The sequence below is a fragment of the Setaria viridis genome, chromosome 6 (assembly GCF_005286985.2).
Source record: "Setaria viridis chromosome 6, Setaria_viridis_v4.0, whole genome shotgun sequence".
Lineage (NCBI taxonomy): Eukaryota > Viridiplantae > Streptophyta > Magnoliopsida > Poales > Poaceae > Setaria > Setaria viridis.
The window spans coordinates 11,800,525-11,819,035 of record NC_048268.2 but is presented as its reverse complement, the minus strand read 5'-3'; the positions used below and the strand labels follow the sequence as shown (position 1 = coordinate 11,819,035).

At 46.0% G+C, this 18,511-nt stretch overlaps 1 protein-coding gene and 2 long non-coding RNA genes across 6 annotated transcripts; 1 reads left to right on the top strand and 2 right to left on the bottom strand.

Moving 5' to 3' along the window:
- Nucleotides 1–5,488: 5,488 nt before the first annotated feature.
- Nucleotides 5,489–11,025, bottom strand: LOC117861260 (uncharacterized). The gene is made up of 4 exons (XR_011898526.1): nucleotides 10,889–11,025; nucleotides 8,156–10,801; nucleotides 5,874–7,455; nucleotides 5,489–5,797 (listed from the first exon to the last, which is right to left on the bottom strand). It is a non-coding gene; the product is annotated as an uncharacterized lncRNA (long non-coding RNA).
- LOC140223086 (ABC transporter G family member STR-like) lies at nucleotides 7,453–11,234 on the top strand. Its single transcript, XM_072294518.1, has 4 exons — nucleotides 7,453–8,308; nucleotides 8,423–8,602; nucleotides 9,127–9,395; nucleotides 9,516–11,234. The coding sequence occupies exons 1-4, from the start codon at nucleotides 7,625–7,627 to the stop codon at nucleotides 11,104–11,106; spliced, it is 2,724 nt and encodes a 907-aa protein (XP_072150619.1). The 5' UTR covers nucleotides 7,453–7,624; the 3' UTR covers nucleotides 11,107–11,234.
- A 3,152-nt stretch (nucleotides 11,235–14,386) lies between these two features.
- On the bottom strand, nucleotides 14,387–17,402 carry LOC117861188 (uncharacterized). 4 transcript variants are annotated; one of them, XR_004641717.2, is made up of 2 exons: nucleotides 16,873–17,402; nucleotides 14,387–16,790 (listed from the first exon to the last, which is right to left on the bottom strand). It is a non-coding gene; the product is annotated as an uncharacterized lncRNA (long non-coding RNA). The 4 variants fall into 4 exon arrangements; XR_004641719.2 differs by having other exon boundaries at nucleotides 14,387–16,813; nucleotides 16,933–17,402; XR_004641718.2 differs by having other exon boundaries at nucleotides 14,387–16,809; nucleotides 16,933–17,402.
- Nucleotides 17,403–18,511: the final 1,109 nt, after the last annotated feature.

The following is an 18,511-nucleotide window of genomic DNA, read 5'->3' as shown; positions in this document are numbered from 1 at the left end:
GTGGCTGCGTGGCGCAAATAGACAACTGCCACCGCCGCCGTAGCCTGATGCTCCTGATGCTGGCACCAGCCGACGAGGCCGTGCCCCAGGCTCCCCGGGCATGCTTCCCCATACGAGACGTCTTAGGAAACTGCTGTAGCAATGCCTTTCTCCTTACAAAGTAAGGTCCCGTATCAGCCTTGAGCGTGATGGGAGTGTGTCACTCGTTTGCGCCAGACACGTGGACAGAGTACTCGCACATGACACCGCCAGTCGGTGGTTTCCGCATTAGCGAGTAATTTTTTTTCTTCCCAGTTGCTTAGCACAACTGATTAGCGTGGGAAATATGATTGTGCATTCTAACCATCCAAGTTTAAATCCTCTCTAACTCAAATTTGGGTGCATATTTCTTTTTCTTAATAAAAAAATCGCCTAGCTCCTTCTAAATTGACCTATTTTTTTTTTGCTCCTTGAGCATATAATTCAGTTGAGCTGGTTGTTGCTATAGCTTATGAGCCAGCCATTCAGCTGCTACAGGAGCTGATCAGCCAGGGACTAGCTGCTGCATGAGCTGCAGTCATGCAGTAACGTCAGGCAACCGTGCACTTTAAACGAGCGATCAATAGTGTGCCATTTTCATTTCACATTCAACCATTTGGAACCATAAATTGAAATGGACGTCATTTACCTAGCCTATGCAACATGCACAAAATAAATGATATGCATACAATTAGAATATTTCAGTGCTAACAAATTAGAAAGAAATTGAGAGGTTACATTCATAATAACAAATTAGCAGAAAATGTCTCCATCATGTCAACCCATAAAGTCCTGCTGCAACCCAATCACGAACTTTACTAATATCATTGTTGGTAGTAGCGGCTAACCAATCTGATGCAGGATCATTTTCATCACCAGTCCTAATAAGGTAGGTGCCATCACCAAACATGTCACTACCAACCATTCCAGGTTCGTTGTTGTCCAATGCAAAATTGTGTAGCACAAAGCATGCGACAATAATCTTTGATTGCTTCTCTATAGTATATAACGAGAATTTGCCACTTATTCTTTAGCACTCCAAAAGCCCGTTCGACAACATTCCGAAGGCACGAATGATGGTAGTTAAAAATTTCATTCAAATTCTCAGGACCTTTGGCATTAAACTTCGATAAATGGTACCTAGCCTTGCGATATGGCGCCATATAACCCTCACGTAGTGGGTAACCAAAATCCACCAAATAGTACTTTCCTACATATCAACATTGTTATACAAAGAGCAATTTAGAATGGCAGTCCCATATGTTAGTTACTATAAACCTTACACACAAAATAAGCTCACCTTGGGGTGGGTGAGGGAAATGCTCAGCTTGGTTTAAAGCCTCCCTCAAAACAGCAGTGTCATGCACAGTACCCTTCTTCCCGGCAGCAACAAATGTGAACCCCATGCCCATGTCACAAACGGCCAAGACATTCTGGCTGGTGAACCCCTTTTTATTGATAAAATCATCATGTGCATACTCAGGGACTGACACCGGAATGTGGGTTCCATCTATAGCTCCTATGCACCCATCAAAATATGGTGAGAATTGATGCAGCCTAGGATGCACACACCATAACAATGGATCCGTTGGCCTAATAATAGTACGTGCAAAAGAGACCACGACATCTAACACTTCACCGAACTTCTGACTCACGGTGTCCAGTGACCTACAGAACCTATCTGACATTTGTCTCTGGCATTGTCTTGTGCCACATGCCCATAGGAACATCCCTAATGCCTCAATTGAATCACATTATCGTGTGGATTTTAGCCCATGGTTGGACATTAAGATTGAATGCAACAACTGAAATGCAGATGGATGAAGACGGAAATTTTTGTAGCACTTCTTATTGTCAGCAAGGTTAATAGCAACCCATTGACGGCCAGTCAACTCCTGCAAGTGCAACGGACCATCTTGCACTCCACATCCACTTGAGGTAGACGATGCATACGCAGCTAACACGCCAATGGTTGCACCTATGTCCCACCAGGTAGACCACTCATCGTTCAACCTTGCTGGTGAGGTGCTGGTGTTGCTCGAATTTTTGGAGCTTGACATTCCTTTCATTTTCAGACCATAACAACTGGCAATGGTCCCAGCTCATTCAATCAGCTATCTGAAAAGAATTTGATTCTTTGTTAGGCCTAGATATGCTAGCTCTAAGACAAACATATGAAAGGTATACCATCTTTTATTTTCTTTCCAAAATCCCAGGTAATTAAATCTGAAAATATGATTTTATTGCATACCTTTAGCATCCATTTGATCTTGACTTGTTGAGAGCCACCTCATTCATCATGGATACCTTGAGGCTGAAAAAGAAATCATGTTGTCAACCACATACCTCATTATTAAGCTATTCAAGTACATGCTGTTATTGTATACTTGAACTGGAAGGTTGTAAACAATAATTTGAAAATGTTAAAAATAACAACAGCAGCAATAACGACACAAATTTATATGGATTAGTAGCATGAATAATCCAGGTCTAACATAACATAATTCATATTAGAGACACGATGCCACTCCATGCCATGGTCACAGTACACGGACATACATTCCTAGGTAGATGCAAAAGACTTTCTAATCATGGACCAGTACTACTTCCTGTTGGCATTATCCCAAGTCCATCGGAGCCATGCAATTCGTTTCTCTGCAGCGGTAATGCTCCTATAAGATGCACGTCGGGTTGGCGATCTAAACAGCTCAGTAGCTATGAAGTACAACTCGGACCCATTCGGTACACCATCTTGTTCTACAATGTGCAGCATTTCCATAACCTCCTCTTCCTCACGGCTGATTAGATTTCTTTCATTCATAGTCCTTTGCATCGTGCTCTCGGATATGCGCTCGACATAGTACTCCATGCTCTTAGTTCTCTTGGGTGGTGGGCTGTCAACAACATGCTCCTTTCCTGACCTTTGCGACACACGACCCACTTTAGATCGTCCAACATTGTCCTCCAACTAGGCAACATTTTCATCTGCCGTAGTGTTAGGGTTGCCTTCACTTCTAGAACTTGGTGTTCTATCTCCAATTCCACCAACACACAACATTGGACTGCCTTCTGTGTCCGTTGTCCCGAAAAGTGTGGTTAACTCATCATAGAATGGAAATGCCTTGCCACAGAAATGTTTGTTTGCCTCATTCTCCTATAAGTCATAAATAGGAAATATGTAAGCATGACGCCAATCCGAGGTCACCTCATTGAAAGCAGAAGGTAAATGATAGGAAGCAGTAATTATTAGAATGAAAAGTAGTTACCCCAATTCGGGTTGTCCACCACTCATCATCGCAATCGATAGTGCGGGTACTGTTGTTCCACCCGGTATCACTTTTGTCCTTCAGTTTTCTCCAATCCTTGTACTACCTCTTAAAGGCATTAAATTTGTTCTGAAGCTGTTTGCAGGAATATTTCCTGCCCGTCTATTGTTTAAAATTTGTGTACAGGTTGTGCCAACCTAGCTTAGTTAGGCCCTTTTTGTTGTAGTTGAGCTTATTCTTCTCATCAATGCAGAGGTCCATGAATATTTTTGTAGTGTTATCATCCCAGTTGGCACGGCCTGCATCCATCTGTGTGCAAGTTTGAATTATATGCTTTCCTAACTACAAGGTTTGTATGGCACACACGCAATAGCAAAGACAACATGCAAGATAGGAAATATGATTTATCAGAATGTGCACAACTAAGGTGGAACTGATGCTTGCCTCATTGTGCTTGCATCTTGCAGGAGTTCTACGCAGCTCGTAGCGACGGGCTTCAGGTGGAGACCATGATGAGGTAGAGGAGTGTGCCAGTGCTGCCGCCTTTGTTAGGTACCCCAATGTAAGTTCCCTTTTCTTTTTTCAGAAATCAACTAAAAACAAATCTTAATGCATGTGTACCTCCTAGATAAGGAAACTAAAAAGATTTTCTCTCCATTCTAAATGCAGCTACCTTTCTTATCCTTCGACATTTTTCACAACATCAGTAGTAACCCAGAAAAGATGTGTAGTGGTTGACAACATTCCAAGCACAGATGAAATTTTTCTTCTGCAGAAATATTTTATTAACATTTTCACACAAGAAGAATAGAAGAGAACTGCACATAGAAGCATATCCTAAAGCAACTGCACTGATGAATTTCTAAGAAGCTGAGCATAGATTTCAGGATCTTTAGAATGAGTTCAGTTCTCTTTTGAAGAAAACATAAAAGCATTTTCCTTGTTATTTTGTTATGGGAACAATACTGTGCAAAGCAGATCCTTAACTGAATCATAATCTCACAGGATGAATCACTTGACTTCAATGTCTACCTGGACTCTAGCTCTGAACATTGTGCGAACACCTCTGCACCTGACATCACAGGTTTAGTCACACTTCATTGCCCAGCTACCGTGGCAAATGAAACTAAAGGGTCGTCTATTGTTTTGACACAAGCATCCCTAACGATGGACGATGAGGTTTACACATACCCTTGACAGAGAATAGTAATTATAGTTCCATTCTATTCGCGCTAGCTGCAAGTTTCAGGAATAAGTCGTAAACTTACTGATACAATGTCCTTTGCAGATGCTGCAGTCCCCCAGTTCTGTGATGAGCAACAACCAGAGGGAGCTCACTTTGGCGCCTCTCTTTGTGCTGTTAGAGCTCTGTTCAGAGAAAGACTACAGAATTAATCAACATTTTCAGTTTGTTCCTTCAACTAAATCAACATTTTCAGTTTGTTGTTTAAACTAAATCAACACTTTCAGTTAACCGAATCATTTGTACTAAAATTTAACATGTCTAACACAAGGAATGAGGATGGAACCATCTATCAAGAGAGAAACTATGAAATCGTAAGATGCAAAATCGCCAAATGAAGGTACCAATCCAGCAATGCCGGGGAGCTACTAGCGCCAGTGGATCCAGGCGCGAGTTCCTGCCCTTGCACTAGCAGCAACGTGGGTGGGCGGGCGACGATGGCGGGGCGGAGGGCGGCGTCGGTGGGCTGGCTGGCGGTGGGGGAGGGGCCAGCTGGAGGCAGGGTGGGCGGCGGCGGATCGGGTGAACGACGACGGCGGATCTGGGTGGGGCAGCGACGGTGGGCGGAGGGCGGCGGCGACGGGCTGGCTGGCAACGGGGGAGGGGCCGGGCGAAGGCACGATAGGCGGCAGCGGATCCGTGGGCGGGCGACGACGGCGGAGCTGGGTGGGGCGACGACGGCGGGGCGGAGGGCGGCAGTGGGGGAGGGGTCGAGCGGAGGCGAGGTGGGCGTGCCAGGCGGAGTGCGGGATGTCAGTGGAAGCGACGGGAGATGGGAAAAAGGCTGTTGTCGGGGGAGGGGCTGGGCGGAGACTCGATGCAAGTGCGGCCTAAGAAAAATAAGCCCAGTTGTTCGGCGGGCTGCTGGGCTGTTGCTGTTTGGGCCGCAGCCGTTTGGCTGCGACAGCAACAGCTACAGCCCACCAGAAAATCTCAAGCGAACAGGCCCACTCTCCTTGGTAATACATGCCGGCCAATTGGTCAGGTCTTTAAAAAAAGATACTAGCATAAATCACAAGATATATCGAAAGGCTGGAAAAGCTAACTTGCTCGTATGCAAGGTTAGTCATAGAAAATCTCTTTTATCTCTTCTTTAAATAAGTGCAGTTTTGAAGAAAACAACTGCCTAAGTAGTTCTCAAATCTCAACCTTCAGTTTGAAAATAGTTTCTGTGACAATGACATCCAACGTGGTTAATAGGATTTCAAATGTTGCTTGTAGAGTATTCGTCCTTGTGCCATACATATGCTTGGATGTCAGGCATGGGTCCCTAAAATAACCATGAACAATATTACAAAATTTGCAATAAAGGTTACCAAGATAAGATAAGTTTCGACAAAAACTACCTTGCACAATTTATAGCATGAACTGTGACCGCAGAGGCTTGGAGAGGACTCCTGTCACTCAGGGGCGCCCCCATCCGTACTCCGCCGCTCCCCCTCCTCACGCACCGCAGCCCGCCGCCGTCGCTGCCGTCGCCGGCAGCGGCGGCGGGCCTCGAGCCACAGCAGCACCTCACTCCCCGCCGCTTCCTCTTCTCTCCCCCGATCTATTTTGCCACTCGAAGCTCCTTCCAGATCTCGATCTCGCCCAAAGCTCGGGTGCCCCCTCCTGCTTGCTCTCATGGCGTGAGGGGTGAAAGCTATGGGCACGGCTGGTCCCGGGTGTGGCCCTGTGGATCTGCTCCGACGGCCGGTTTTGGGGGGCCCTCTGCCTGCCTGCTTCCCCTGTGGCTCCCAGATCTTGTTGCGGTCTTGACGACCTGTTACACCGTCGCTCCTCGCTGGCAAGCTGCGTCGATGGCCCTCTGTGCCTCAGCTTGCGGCCCTCCCCTCCCCTTCCCCGACCTATTCCGCGGATCTTTGGGCGCTGGCGGTCGTGCAGCGAGAGCGCCGCACTCGGTGTGCGGGGAGGCGATTCGCCTCCGCACGAACGCTGGATTCGGGGCCATTGCCGTGGAACGAGAGTGCCGTGCCCGGCGCGCAGGGAGGTGCTTCACCTTCGCACGGTCTCGGCGGCTTCTGTTGTGCCTCGCTTATTGCGGGCGACCATGATCAGCCACAGGCGCTGGCCACCGCTCTCACCCAGGCTAGTGATTCAGGTCGAGGTTCATCCTTGCCCGTTGCCAACCTCTCTTGCTATGATTTGGGCTACCTAGTTGCTGGTGTCTCTTTGTGATGAGGGTGTCTTCAAGCTTTGTGCAGCCACAGTAGTTCAACCCGTCAATCGTCTGGAGTCCCGCCTTGGAGCAAGAATTGCTCGGCCCCATTATGCTTCTGTTCCATTGTTGTGGCTGTTTTGTTTCCTTGGGTGTGTGCTCGTGCTGCGATTTGTAATTATCCTGATCACCGTACTCGTTATCGAGGACGGTCGCCTGATCTTGTAATCTCACTTTGAAGAAATGAATGTTCAGGTGGGCTTTCTTAGCCCACCGTTGACTCTTAAAAAAAATAGCATGAACTGTGAAACAAATTGACGCCTAGGGAAACTGAGAACTAATTGATTTTTTTTCTCTCTGCGTATCAGACCATCCAAGCCCGGGAAGATCACAACCGATCCAGTTAAAGGTAAACGCATGGGGAAACTGAGAACTAATTGACGCCAATTTCGAAAATGATGGAAGAGGCAGACGCAAGAAACAGCTAGCACCGTGTCCACGACCAAGCATTTACCAAAGAGCAGGCTACCAAATACGCTCATAGTAACAATCTGGCCCGCCTTGTGCCAGGCATGCCAATTGCCAAGGGGAAAAAAATTCGATGCCAAGAGTGTTACTTACATTGATTTGATTACGTGAAATCAAGTCCCAGCTGTCGCAGTAACTATCACTGCTGTTACAAAACCACAAGCAGCCAAGCACATTGTCACAAATCCTCTGCAGAATCCGCCCATGTTTCAACGACTCGTAGCTATCCACCAAAGCGGCTCCTGCAAAACCAAGGCCAGGCGGAAACATCACCTCCAAAGCTGCAACACAGACAAAACACCACGCTTTTGGCCGTGTTCGGCCACGGCCAACGCAACATCGCAGGCTCAGAAACCTCCTTGTTCGCAGCGAAAGCGACGGCGCACGAATGCATCATATCTATAAAAATCCATGCACACGAAGCAGCTGCAGCGCGAGCCAAGCACAAGCATGCATCGCCAGCAGCAGCAGCAGCACGAGGTGACGGGCGGCCGGAGAGCCGGCCGGGAGACGGCCAACGGCGGCCACAGTGCGGCCGCTGCCGATATGCCGGCCGGTGGTCACCGCACTGAACGGGCCGAGAGGCCAGGTGCCGGCCACCGCGTTGAGCGGGCCGAGACGTATGCCACCCACGCGGCGGAGCGAGCGGGCGATGCTCGGAGGGGCGCTGCGGCGGCCGAGATGCCGGCGCGGCGGACGGAGCGGAAGAAGAGCCTGGAGAGCTTCCTCGACGCCCCAGATAATGCGCGAGGGGGGCAGCACCAGCACAAGCACCGCGGCGGTGGTGGCGGTGGTGGTGGCCACGTCCCAGTGCGGCCGGTGCCGGCCCCGGGGGAGAAGGTGATGAACTTCCCCGGGCAGGGGCTGGAGTTCAAGGAGCTGTCTTACAGCGTCATCAAGAAGCAGAAGAAGGACGGCGTCAAGGTCAAGAAGGAGGTGTACCTGCTCAACGACATCTCCGGCCAGGCGCTCCGGGGGCAGGTCACGGCGATCCTCGGCCCCAGCGGCGCCGGCAAGTCGACGTTCCTCGACGCGCTCGCAGGGAGGATCGCCAAAGGGAGCCTCGAGGGCTCCGTCAGCATCGACGGACGTTCTGTAAGAGCACCAACACAAAGATGTCCTGTTTAAGTTTTTATAGGAAGAAGGAGAGGATTTGATGAAGGTTTCTGATTATGCACTGAACATTAAAGATTTATAAACTTTGTACAGGTGACCACGAGCTACATGAAGCAGATTTCATCCTACGTGATGCAAGATGACCAGCTGTTTCCGATGCTCACGGTGCTGGAGACTCTGAGGTTCGCGGCCGAGGTCCGGCTACCTCCCTCCCTCTCGAGGGCCGAGAAGCTGAAGCGGGTGTGGGAGCTCATTGAGCAGCTGGGTTTGCAGGTTAAGTCTCGATTGCCCTCTGTTCTCGGTTCCTATTTTTTTTTTTGGCAAAAATATTAAATTCTAGTATTCTATCCACTAAAACAAAAGACTTGTGCTAACAATTATTGAACATCCTGCTTATAACCATTCATTAGAAAAAAAGAAAATGTCACAAACATGACTCACGTGATGTTCTGAATCTTGACCGATAACAAAAGATCTTACAATCAGGGATCGGTAGTTTAGGAATTGCCGGACATTATTATACTTCTAGTATTGCTTTTCTAAATTGTTCATCATACTATTTTGTGTGTGTATCTTCTAACTTAATCAAAATACGAAATTATACTAATGAATAATGAAAATAATCCGGAATGAACCTGCTTCCCATGATGTATCCGCAGTTCTCATTTCAGTGGAAAATCTGAAAAGCCTCAACAATATAACTGTATTTATTCCCCTGAAATTTCCTGGGGACTATGCCTGAGAAATTGAGAATATCATTCACATTTTTACAAACATATCTAAATGTCAAATAACAGACAACAGCTCACACATACATTGGGGATGAAGGGATACGAGGCGTCTCTGGTGGGGAACGCCGCAGGGTGTCAATTGGCATAGACATAATCCATAAACCATCCCTGCTGTTTCTCGACGAACCGACCTCTGGTCTTGACTCCACCAGTGCACACAGCGTGGTGGAGAAAGTGAAGGAGATTGCAAAAGGGGGAAGCATTGTGCTGATGACAATTCATCAACCATCTTTCAGGATTCAGATGCTTCTTGACAGAATTGTCATCCTCGCAAGGTGATAAAAGCCTAAAGCATTTTATTTTAAATCACTGTTTGAAAAACCAAGTTTCTAATGGACAGATCAGTTATGCACTATTCCTTCTTTCATTCTAACTAGTTACTACAATTCGTGCAGAGGAAGGTTGATCTATCTAGGCAGTCCAATAACACTTCCCACATACCTTGCTGGATTTGGCCGACCAGTACCTGATGGAGAGAACAGCATTGAGTATCTCCTGGATGTCATCAAGGAATACGATGAATCAACACTAGGACTTGAGCCTTTGGTTTCCTACCAGAGGGATGGCAGCAAACCCAATGAAGCTGCTAAAACTCCAATACCAAAGACACCAAGAACACCATATCAGAAATCAGTGCAGTTCCGACAAATCCAGCTCAAAAGCAACCAGTTTTCTGTCACAACTGCAACACCTCATGCTCATCCCTTCTCAAACTTCGAATCGTACAATATTGATGAGGAGGAGGAAAATTTTGACAACTCTCTTGAGAGGAAGTCACAGACTCCATTGCATACTGGAACCTCAACCTACCATCCAAGACTAGCTTCACAGTTCTACAAGGATTTCTCAGTTTGGGTTTATCATGGTGTCACAGGGACACCACACCGTAAGCCTACATGGACGCCAGCTCGAACACCAGCAAGGACCCCAATGTCAAGCTACCAACGCAGCCGCGTGGCTACTCCGCACCATCAACCTCCTCCATCTCCACATGAACCAGTTTTCAAGCCAGAGGAGCCAACCTATCATGAGTACCAGCTTGATCTTGAACCACTAGATGCCCCAGAGGATGGTCCTAAGTTTGCGAATCCATGGCTCAGGGAAGTCGCTGTACTTTCATGCCGTACTGCACTAAATGTAGTGCGCACACCAGAGCTATTCCTCTCCCGGGAGATTGTTCTAACTGTCATGGCACTCATCCTTTCAACACTCTTCCACCGCCTTAGTGATGCAAACTTTACAACCATCAATCGCCTCCTCAACTTCTACATTTTTGCAGTCTGCCTTGTCTTCTTCTCATCCAACGATGCTGTTCCCACATTTATCCAAGAGCGCTTCATTTTCATCCGTGAGAGGTCCCATAATGCATACCGTGCTTCATCTTATGTGATATCCTCCCTTATTGTCTATCTCCCATTCTTTGCTATCCAGGGCTTCACCTTTGCAGTCATCACAAAATTCATGCTCCATTTACAAAGCAATCTGGTGAATTTCTGGATCATACTTTTTGCTTCCCTCATAACAACCAATGCATATGTGATGTTGGTCAGTGCACTTGTTCCAAGCTACATCACTGGATATGCGGTCGTTATTGCGACAACTGCGCTCTTCTTCCTCACTTGTGGATTCTTCCTGAAGCGGACAAACATCCCTATTGCCTGGCGGTGGCTCCATTATATCTCTGCGATAAAGTATCCATTTGAGGCATTGCTTGTGAATGAGTTCAAAGGAAGCCGTTGCTATGTTGGCACACAAAATGAGCTTTCACCTGGACCTCTGGGACAAATCAAGCCAAGTGACCTTCATATCAGCCTGAATTTGAACTTAACGACATGTCCCCTGATAGGCCAGGATGTGCTCTCCACCATGGACATAACAATTGATAACATCTGGATAGATGTTGCAATTCTACTTGCCTGGGGTGTGCTCTATAGACTTTTCTTCTATGTAGTCCTGAGATTCTACTCCAAGAATGAGAGGAAGTAAGCAAAGTTTTAGCACAGATGTATGCATAGCAATTTATGCCATATCTGTTTGCAACAAGCAGGTTCTGTTCCTAGAAACTTAATTTATTTTATAGAAAATTTGTATCCAGAAATATTGATTGAAATGAAAGAAAGATTTATTTATGTTCTATATAATTAAAGCTTAAAGCACTTGTCAAGAATGATGGCCAGACCATTTACTTCAGATCCTATTCCATACTATTTTCATCCTAATTATTTCCTAAAACAATTAGCTATATGCTAGTATAACACTCAAAAGCTCAGATTTTCTTGGCTTGATCTATAGAGATATTTGTTCTTACTGCAAGACTGAAAAGTTCATCTTGTGCTTATGGGCCATTGCATGATTTTATTGTGGTAATCCATGCAGACCATGGGACTACCGAAGGCACCAGAAATCATTAGAGATGTGTAGCCTAACCAACCTATGGTTGTTGTTTACGTATAACCGAAGCCCACCCTTCCCCCCCCCCCCCCCCCCCCCCCCCACCACCACCACCACACACACACACACACAATGGGCGTGAGGTGTTTCCCCTGAAGCTACATTTCTCTGGGGCTGAAGCTGAACGCACTGGCCATAAGCACCGTGAGTCCGTGGCTTGCTGGCATCGCCAGGACGTGCTATATATTAAACCATGAAAAATTTCATGTATGGGTAGTCTCAGGCTATCTTACCAATACACAGGCTATCCTGAAACACCTAGCCTGCATCAGGTAAGCAGTGGGCACGCACAGGAGCCTGCTCTGCCCACTGGCTTGCGTCCAAACTGGTATGGGGAAGGCGCTGCCAGCATTGCTGACGGAATGGCTTTCCTGCACTGAAGAGGCATTTTGTCGAACAGATGGTGCACGGTGGGTGAAAGTTCGAGCGTACCTGAACCGCAGCCGTTGCCCGTTGGCGTAGTTGGGCTAACGACGGGTGGTGGTTGATGGCGTCGCTATCGAAAGATGGAACTCCTCGTGCAGGTGCTGGGAGGAGGATCCGCTGTTACGTGGAAATGTAGCCTGGATGGCGACGCCGCTGCGGTTGTGGCCGCAGCGCGGCGTGGAAGTCGAACACGTGGTGGGCAGCTCGGTGGCGAGAGTTCTCCGGTGGAGGGGACGTGTGGAAGAGCCGAATACACGGCGCGGGCCACAACGGCGGCGGAGATGGGCGTCGGCGCGGTCGCGGAAGTGCGGAACAGGTGCGAATCATTGTTATATGGTGGTCGTCACGGCGGCCTACTACTGAAGCTATAGAGCTTTGTTTACAAGCGCGACCCACTTTTTTTATTTCTTTCGAAACAAAGCACAAAGCTTCAGTCTGCCAGTAATAACAAATATCTCTACAAGTTTATCCTGTATTAGAAAAATCATAGGGAAATTAGTTCTGTAGCACCGAAAGATGATGACTTCTGAAAAATATCACTGAAAGAACACGCCCACGTAAAATACCATCAAAAGATGCAACCCCTAACCGAAACTACCATTCTGTTAGAATATGCCGGCACCTCTGTTAACTCAGAGAAAAATACCCCCAAACCGTATATCTTCTAGGTGTCAGACTTTTCGGAAAAGTTGTGATGGTACAGAATAAATTGTGGCAATAATTGTATGTACTTGTGAGAGAAATTTTAGAATGATTGGAAAAAATGAGAGTCGTCTACCCAAAAAATCTAACGGTGATAAAAAATGAAAGTACGATGAAGTACCTAAAGAGTGTACCAGGAAGTACCAATTTTGTGGGAATCGAGTAAAAAATGGTTCTTAAATTTTTTTAATTGTTTTTTTTCCGATCTGCTTTTAAGTACCACAAGTATCGATGGGTAGTTTTAAATCATCGTAAAACATCGTAAAAGAGCTCGTGCTTGTCAAATCATCTCTACTATACAAATACACTATGGAGCAACAAATTATGCAGCTAGCTCAACCTTAGCACATTGTATATACGCAGTCTACGCATATACTGGAAGTTCGTTCAGATAGGTCAACAAAATGGAGAAAATGGATAGGGGAATTTGAGACACCGAGAAACAAACAATCAGTTCACTCGTAAAATTGCGGCGTAAGTTGCATTTGGAGCGATCGTCCTCGTTGCTAGGACTCAGACCTAACACGGGACTTGCAGCTTGGCATCTGTCTCTGACGCAGTGTGCCTACCTTAGCAGTGAATCTAAACATCTATTGCACAAACATGTCCTCAACACTGCAGAGGTAACCAAATAAAACCAGTGTCCTTACCTGTCAGTCTGTCACTGTACATGCATTATAATTCATGAAGGATTACGTTAAGGAAAGTGACCCTAGGTCATAATAATTTTGGTGATTAATGATAACATATATAGTCATTGGAACTAATGTGCTTGCAATATTTACCTTTGTAGGTGTTTCATTGCAATATTTACCTTTGTAGGTGTTTCATAGGTCACAAGGATGACTTCCAAAGTCATCAAAATAAGAAGAAAACGAAAGGCTTAAAAGAATTCTATGGCATCCAAATCATAGTAAAAATTCAGAGGCACAATAATGGTAGTAAAGCTAGGTCATAGACACGTGAAAACTTGAAGTGAATCCTACTATAAATGCGCATCGACACAATTTACCGATTCATAGGGTGACAATTAAAGAGGTCACCGAATCAATCGGGTACGATCGAATCAGTTCAGAATTAGCTCAGAATCCGCTATTCCATACCTAGGGTAGAATATCCGAGCCCCTCGGACCGTCCGCGCCCCCGCGCGCGACCGACTCTCTCACGCGTCCGGGTTTTTTTACCCACCCCGGCTGCCTCCGCTACAATTTTCCCACCGCTACTGGGCCCGTACTGAAAAAACTAACTGGAGCGGCCGGATAGGCAAGTTTCTGTGTTCCGTTGGTGCTACAAAATCGTTGGGTCAATGCCCGCAGAGACGCACATGCAGTCCTTGGGTAATCGGCAGGTGCCAACTGAGGTTATGTTTGTTTTTGGAAAATTGATTATATGAAATGATATTACAACTTTCGCATCGTGATCGATGCATACATAGATTTCTCAGAAATACAATATTTAAATTGACACACAAGCTTAACATCTAAATGGTGGCGCCGCTTTATGTCTGCGGGCACACTCAGGCGCCCAGAAGCAGCTCGACGCCACTCCGCTGCTGTTCATAAATATGCTACAATGATTGAATTTCGGTCCAGATAATAATTGTGATTGCAAATATTCTCAACAGAATAGTGAATCAGAATAGTAAGAATAGCTAATTTAGCTCTTGAGAACGGACCATGTTTGCAAAAATACTAAATTGCAGCTCATCAAACTTTGGATTAGAAACCAAACTCCACAAGAAAATACAATTCTACAACAATTACAGCATCTAATGAAGATTACATGGTGTACCAAGAACCAGCAAGTCTTCCACTTGCAAATGCTGCACCACACAAGCCACACTGAGAAGAACAAGCTTCTGATTCTTTCATACAAGAGTAGACAATGGATCGCTGGATCCCACCCCTTATAAAGTTTTGCAACCATAGGCCCATAGTGATCACTTGTGTTGCCTCAATGCCACAAAGCAGAAGTGCCTCTGCCTAGTGCCTAATTCTTCAGCAAGCTTTCACTTCCTCTCAATTATCACCCGTGAGATAGCCAATAATCATCAAATAAAAACAATTTTTTGTAAAGAAATTGACCAACAGAATACGGTCAGGTCATAAGCATTTCAGATAAAACTAGGCATATTGATCAGACGAACTGGTATTGATGAACCATAATGTTTGGAAGTCCAAAGCTTTAAAACATTTGGAATGATTAGCAAAGTATATTGATCCAAACTTATTAACATCAGTCAATCAGACCAAACAGGTCTGCACCTAGAACCAAATTTGGATTGGCAAATCTGTGTCACTTTGCTCGTGATTTTGAACTCAGCTACTGAAACAAATGTTATGAAATCAAACTCAGAAACCTGTGTTCATATGCATATGCTAGATGCATCAAGGAGATAATAATAGGATATGGAGCAGTGTGCTGAGCATTGCACAGTTTTCACAGCATCCTTCGCACCGGCATCCACGCCTCCTGCTGTCCGCGTCCCTACTCGTGACGCCATGAACACAAGAACTAATAATCTATGCATTGTGGTATCTTATTTTGTAGTCAGAAACAGTGACATATGTCAATGTAAAAAGCTTGTCTTGCAAACACCCAGGGTATCATAAACCAAGGAGAAAGCAGTTTGTAGGACCCCTCTCATGAAAGAGCCATAACAAAATGAACGGAAGCTGAAGAACAGACTGGCGACAATAGGAAACCAAATCAAAGCTGTAGCAGGAACTTACCTAAGGTCATGGAAGTGTTGCAAGATGGTCCTGGAGCTCATGATCTGTACAGGGTCAGAGCCAGCAGTTGGATTCACGCCAAATAATTGTTGTCATCCGCTAGTCACCTCCAGCACGTTGGTTAGAATGGCCATTGGCAGCAGGATTGATCTGGTCATCTGTCATCCCAGCAGAGACAACAGAAAGGAGACGCAGCATAGGGATTCTACAAGCAATCCACCAGTGAGTAATCCAGATTTCAGGAACATTCAAAAAAATTAAGCAACTCAGATGGTAGGCTGGATCTTTGATTAGGAGAGGATCGTCACTTGTGACCATAAGAGCATCCAAGTGTCACTGATCTCTTTTTTCACAGAGCTCGTCCCCGTACTCCCTTCATACACCAGCCATTATGCATCATCATCTACACGGTCCTGGCACCTGCAGCTACAGTGGCATCCTGATTCAAATGAAAAATATTATTTCTGCACTAATGAGTATTTTCAACATTCAAGAAACAACTGTGATGGCATTGATATGGAGAAATAGCTAAAGGTACTCTTCAGGAATCAGACTAGCATGCCGTATAGCTCGCTCTAGGAAATATATCAGTAGCATTCGTATGGATATAAAGTTATAAAACATGCTAGCTTTACTAGGCAATTAAGCTCACCTCTGCATCAGTTGTTGCCCAAAAAAAGAGCATTGCAAAGTTCAGGAATAATCTCCACTGTTACAAAGGACCTCAAAATTGCATATAGCCTAGTCAAAAAGGAATAACTTCCAACATTTCTAAAGCTAGTTCAGGAAACGAAAGATAAGATTCCATTCTTACAATGAGATAATCCTAAAATACCTTATTGCATGGTTACAGGAAAGAACCAGCACAAACCATGGAAACCATAAATAGATAGCACTAACAAATCACTCGCAAAGTCAAAGAAGAGAATCAGGATACCGAAAAACAGAACCTGCAGTGTTTCATCTCGACGTTGTTGTAATTTGTCTGGCACAAGAGAACGCACCGCCAACTTCTGTAAGATATTTGCTGCCGGCAAGGACGCCAACTTGACCACTGAGTTGTCCCAGCTACCACCACAACACCGACGACGAATCCGTCGCCGCTCGCGGAAGCCATGGTCACACGCCTGTTCTTCCTGGCCCCCGCAGCGGCAGCTGGCGCGGCGCCCGGCTCGGCCAGCGCGCGGGCTGGTTCCGCCTACCTACCGCGACCCCGCCGTTTGCCGCGGGCACCGACTGGAACCTCCCTTCCCATGCCAGAGGTAGTAGCGGAAGCGCCCTGCACCGTGTGCCTCGGAAGCGGACGCAGGACGACAGTGCGGTGCTGCTGCTGCCTCCACGTCCGCATCCTCCCCAAGCCTGCACAAATCATGTAAACCTACCTGACAAATCGATCAAAATCTTGGGGAATTAAATGGGGATGGGAACGGATGGCACCTACCGTAGCCTAAATGTTAATATCCAAAGCAGACCACAGCTCCATGTGAGGGGAGAAACTCACCGAAATTGGACACCGTAGTTGCATCCTCGTCCACCCAAGGCGACCCAAATAATGCTCTGGAGGAACTGCCGCTCCACCTCCCAGCAAATGGGGAGGGATAGGAAGCTGCCGCCACCTAGGAACAACGCCGGAAGTGCGAATCCACTCAAAGCGAGCCGGGTCGAAAGGGGAGCTGGCGACAAAATGGGCAGCAGGCGCAGGGGAGGGATAGGGGACCTGTCGCCGCTGCCGTGCTTCAACTTCGCAAATGTCTCCAATCCAGGCGAGAGGGCTGGTTGGGAAACTGGCGACGATTTCAGACCTCGCCGGCCTACACCCGTGTGGTGGGTGGTGGCGGAGATTTCGGGTAGGGGACAAATCGTGCAGTGCAACGAACCGCATACGGGAGAGCGGCGAAGAGCTAGGAAAAAATCCGGAAAAAAAACGGTGGGAGTGGCGCCGGGGCTGGCACGGTGGGACAGTAGGATGGATCGCTGGCTCGGGTACGGAATAGCAGGGTGGCTGGGAGGAGGGGCTAAACTTTAACCTCATGTTCGGATACTAATTAAAAGAATTAAATATAAGTTAATTACAAAACTAATTGTAGTATCCTTAGACTTAATCGCGAGACGAATTTATTAAACTAATTAATCCATCATTAATGAATGATTACTGTAGCTTACATTGTCAAATCATGGACTAATTAGGCTTAATAGATTCATCTCGCGATTTAACCTAGGGGTTGTGTAATTAGTTTTGTAATTAGTCTAGATTTAATACTCCTAATTAGTGTCAAACATTTGATGTGACGGAGGCTAAAATTTAACCCCCTCCTTCCAAACATCCCCTTAATAGATACAATATTTTATAAAAAAGATAAGAGCACTAACGAGTTTAAAGAGCACAAAACTGCGCATAACTTTGTCAAAAAGGAATAATCTCCAATGTTTCTCAGCTAGTTCAGAAAATAGGGTATGTTTGCATTCATACGAGATAATCGTAAAAGGCATGCATACACTAGCTACAGGAAAGAGGAAGCATGTACCAGTGTACATAATAAAGATTTCAACAAATTTTGCTCTGACACAGGAAGCATATCTTGTTTTTTTTTAAACGAGTATATCTTCTTATTACCTCTAATAGCAGAAAACAATTAGGAATTCTGATTCCTAAAGAGGCGCATTATGATCACCACCTCCATCAACCACCGAAATTAGTACTAACTAATCACTCATTCACTCAGAACATCAAAGGGAAATTAGGGTAAGTACAGTGGTGTCGTCTAATAGGCGGTCTCATGCATTGACACGTAATCTTGAGACGATTTAACAGGCAACCTGTACAATGGGTTGTCCTATAAGTTGTCTGGTGGTGGTATATACTTCCTTAATTTGTGCATAAGAAAAATAAAATATTATGAGTTGCATGGCAACAATAACTCGTACAATGGTTGTTAAGTTGTTTCGTAGTCCTACAATTTAGCTCATGAGGTGGTTGTTTCGCGAAGCAACGACCTCTTTCTCTCTCCTCGCTCTCTCTCCTCCACATTGTAAAAAATTCTACGTGGCACTGCATAAGACGACCTATGAGATCGCTGACG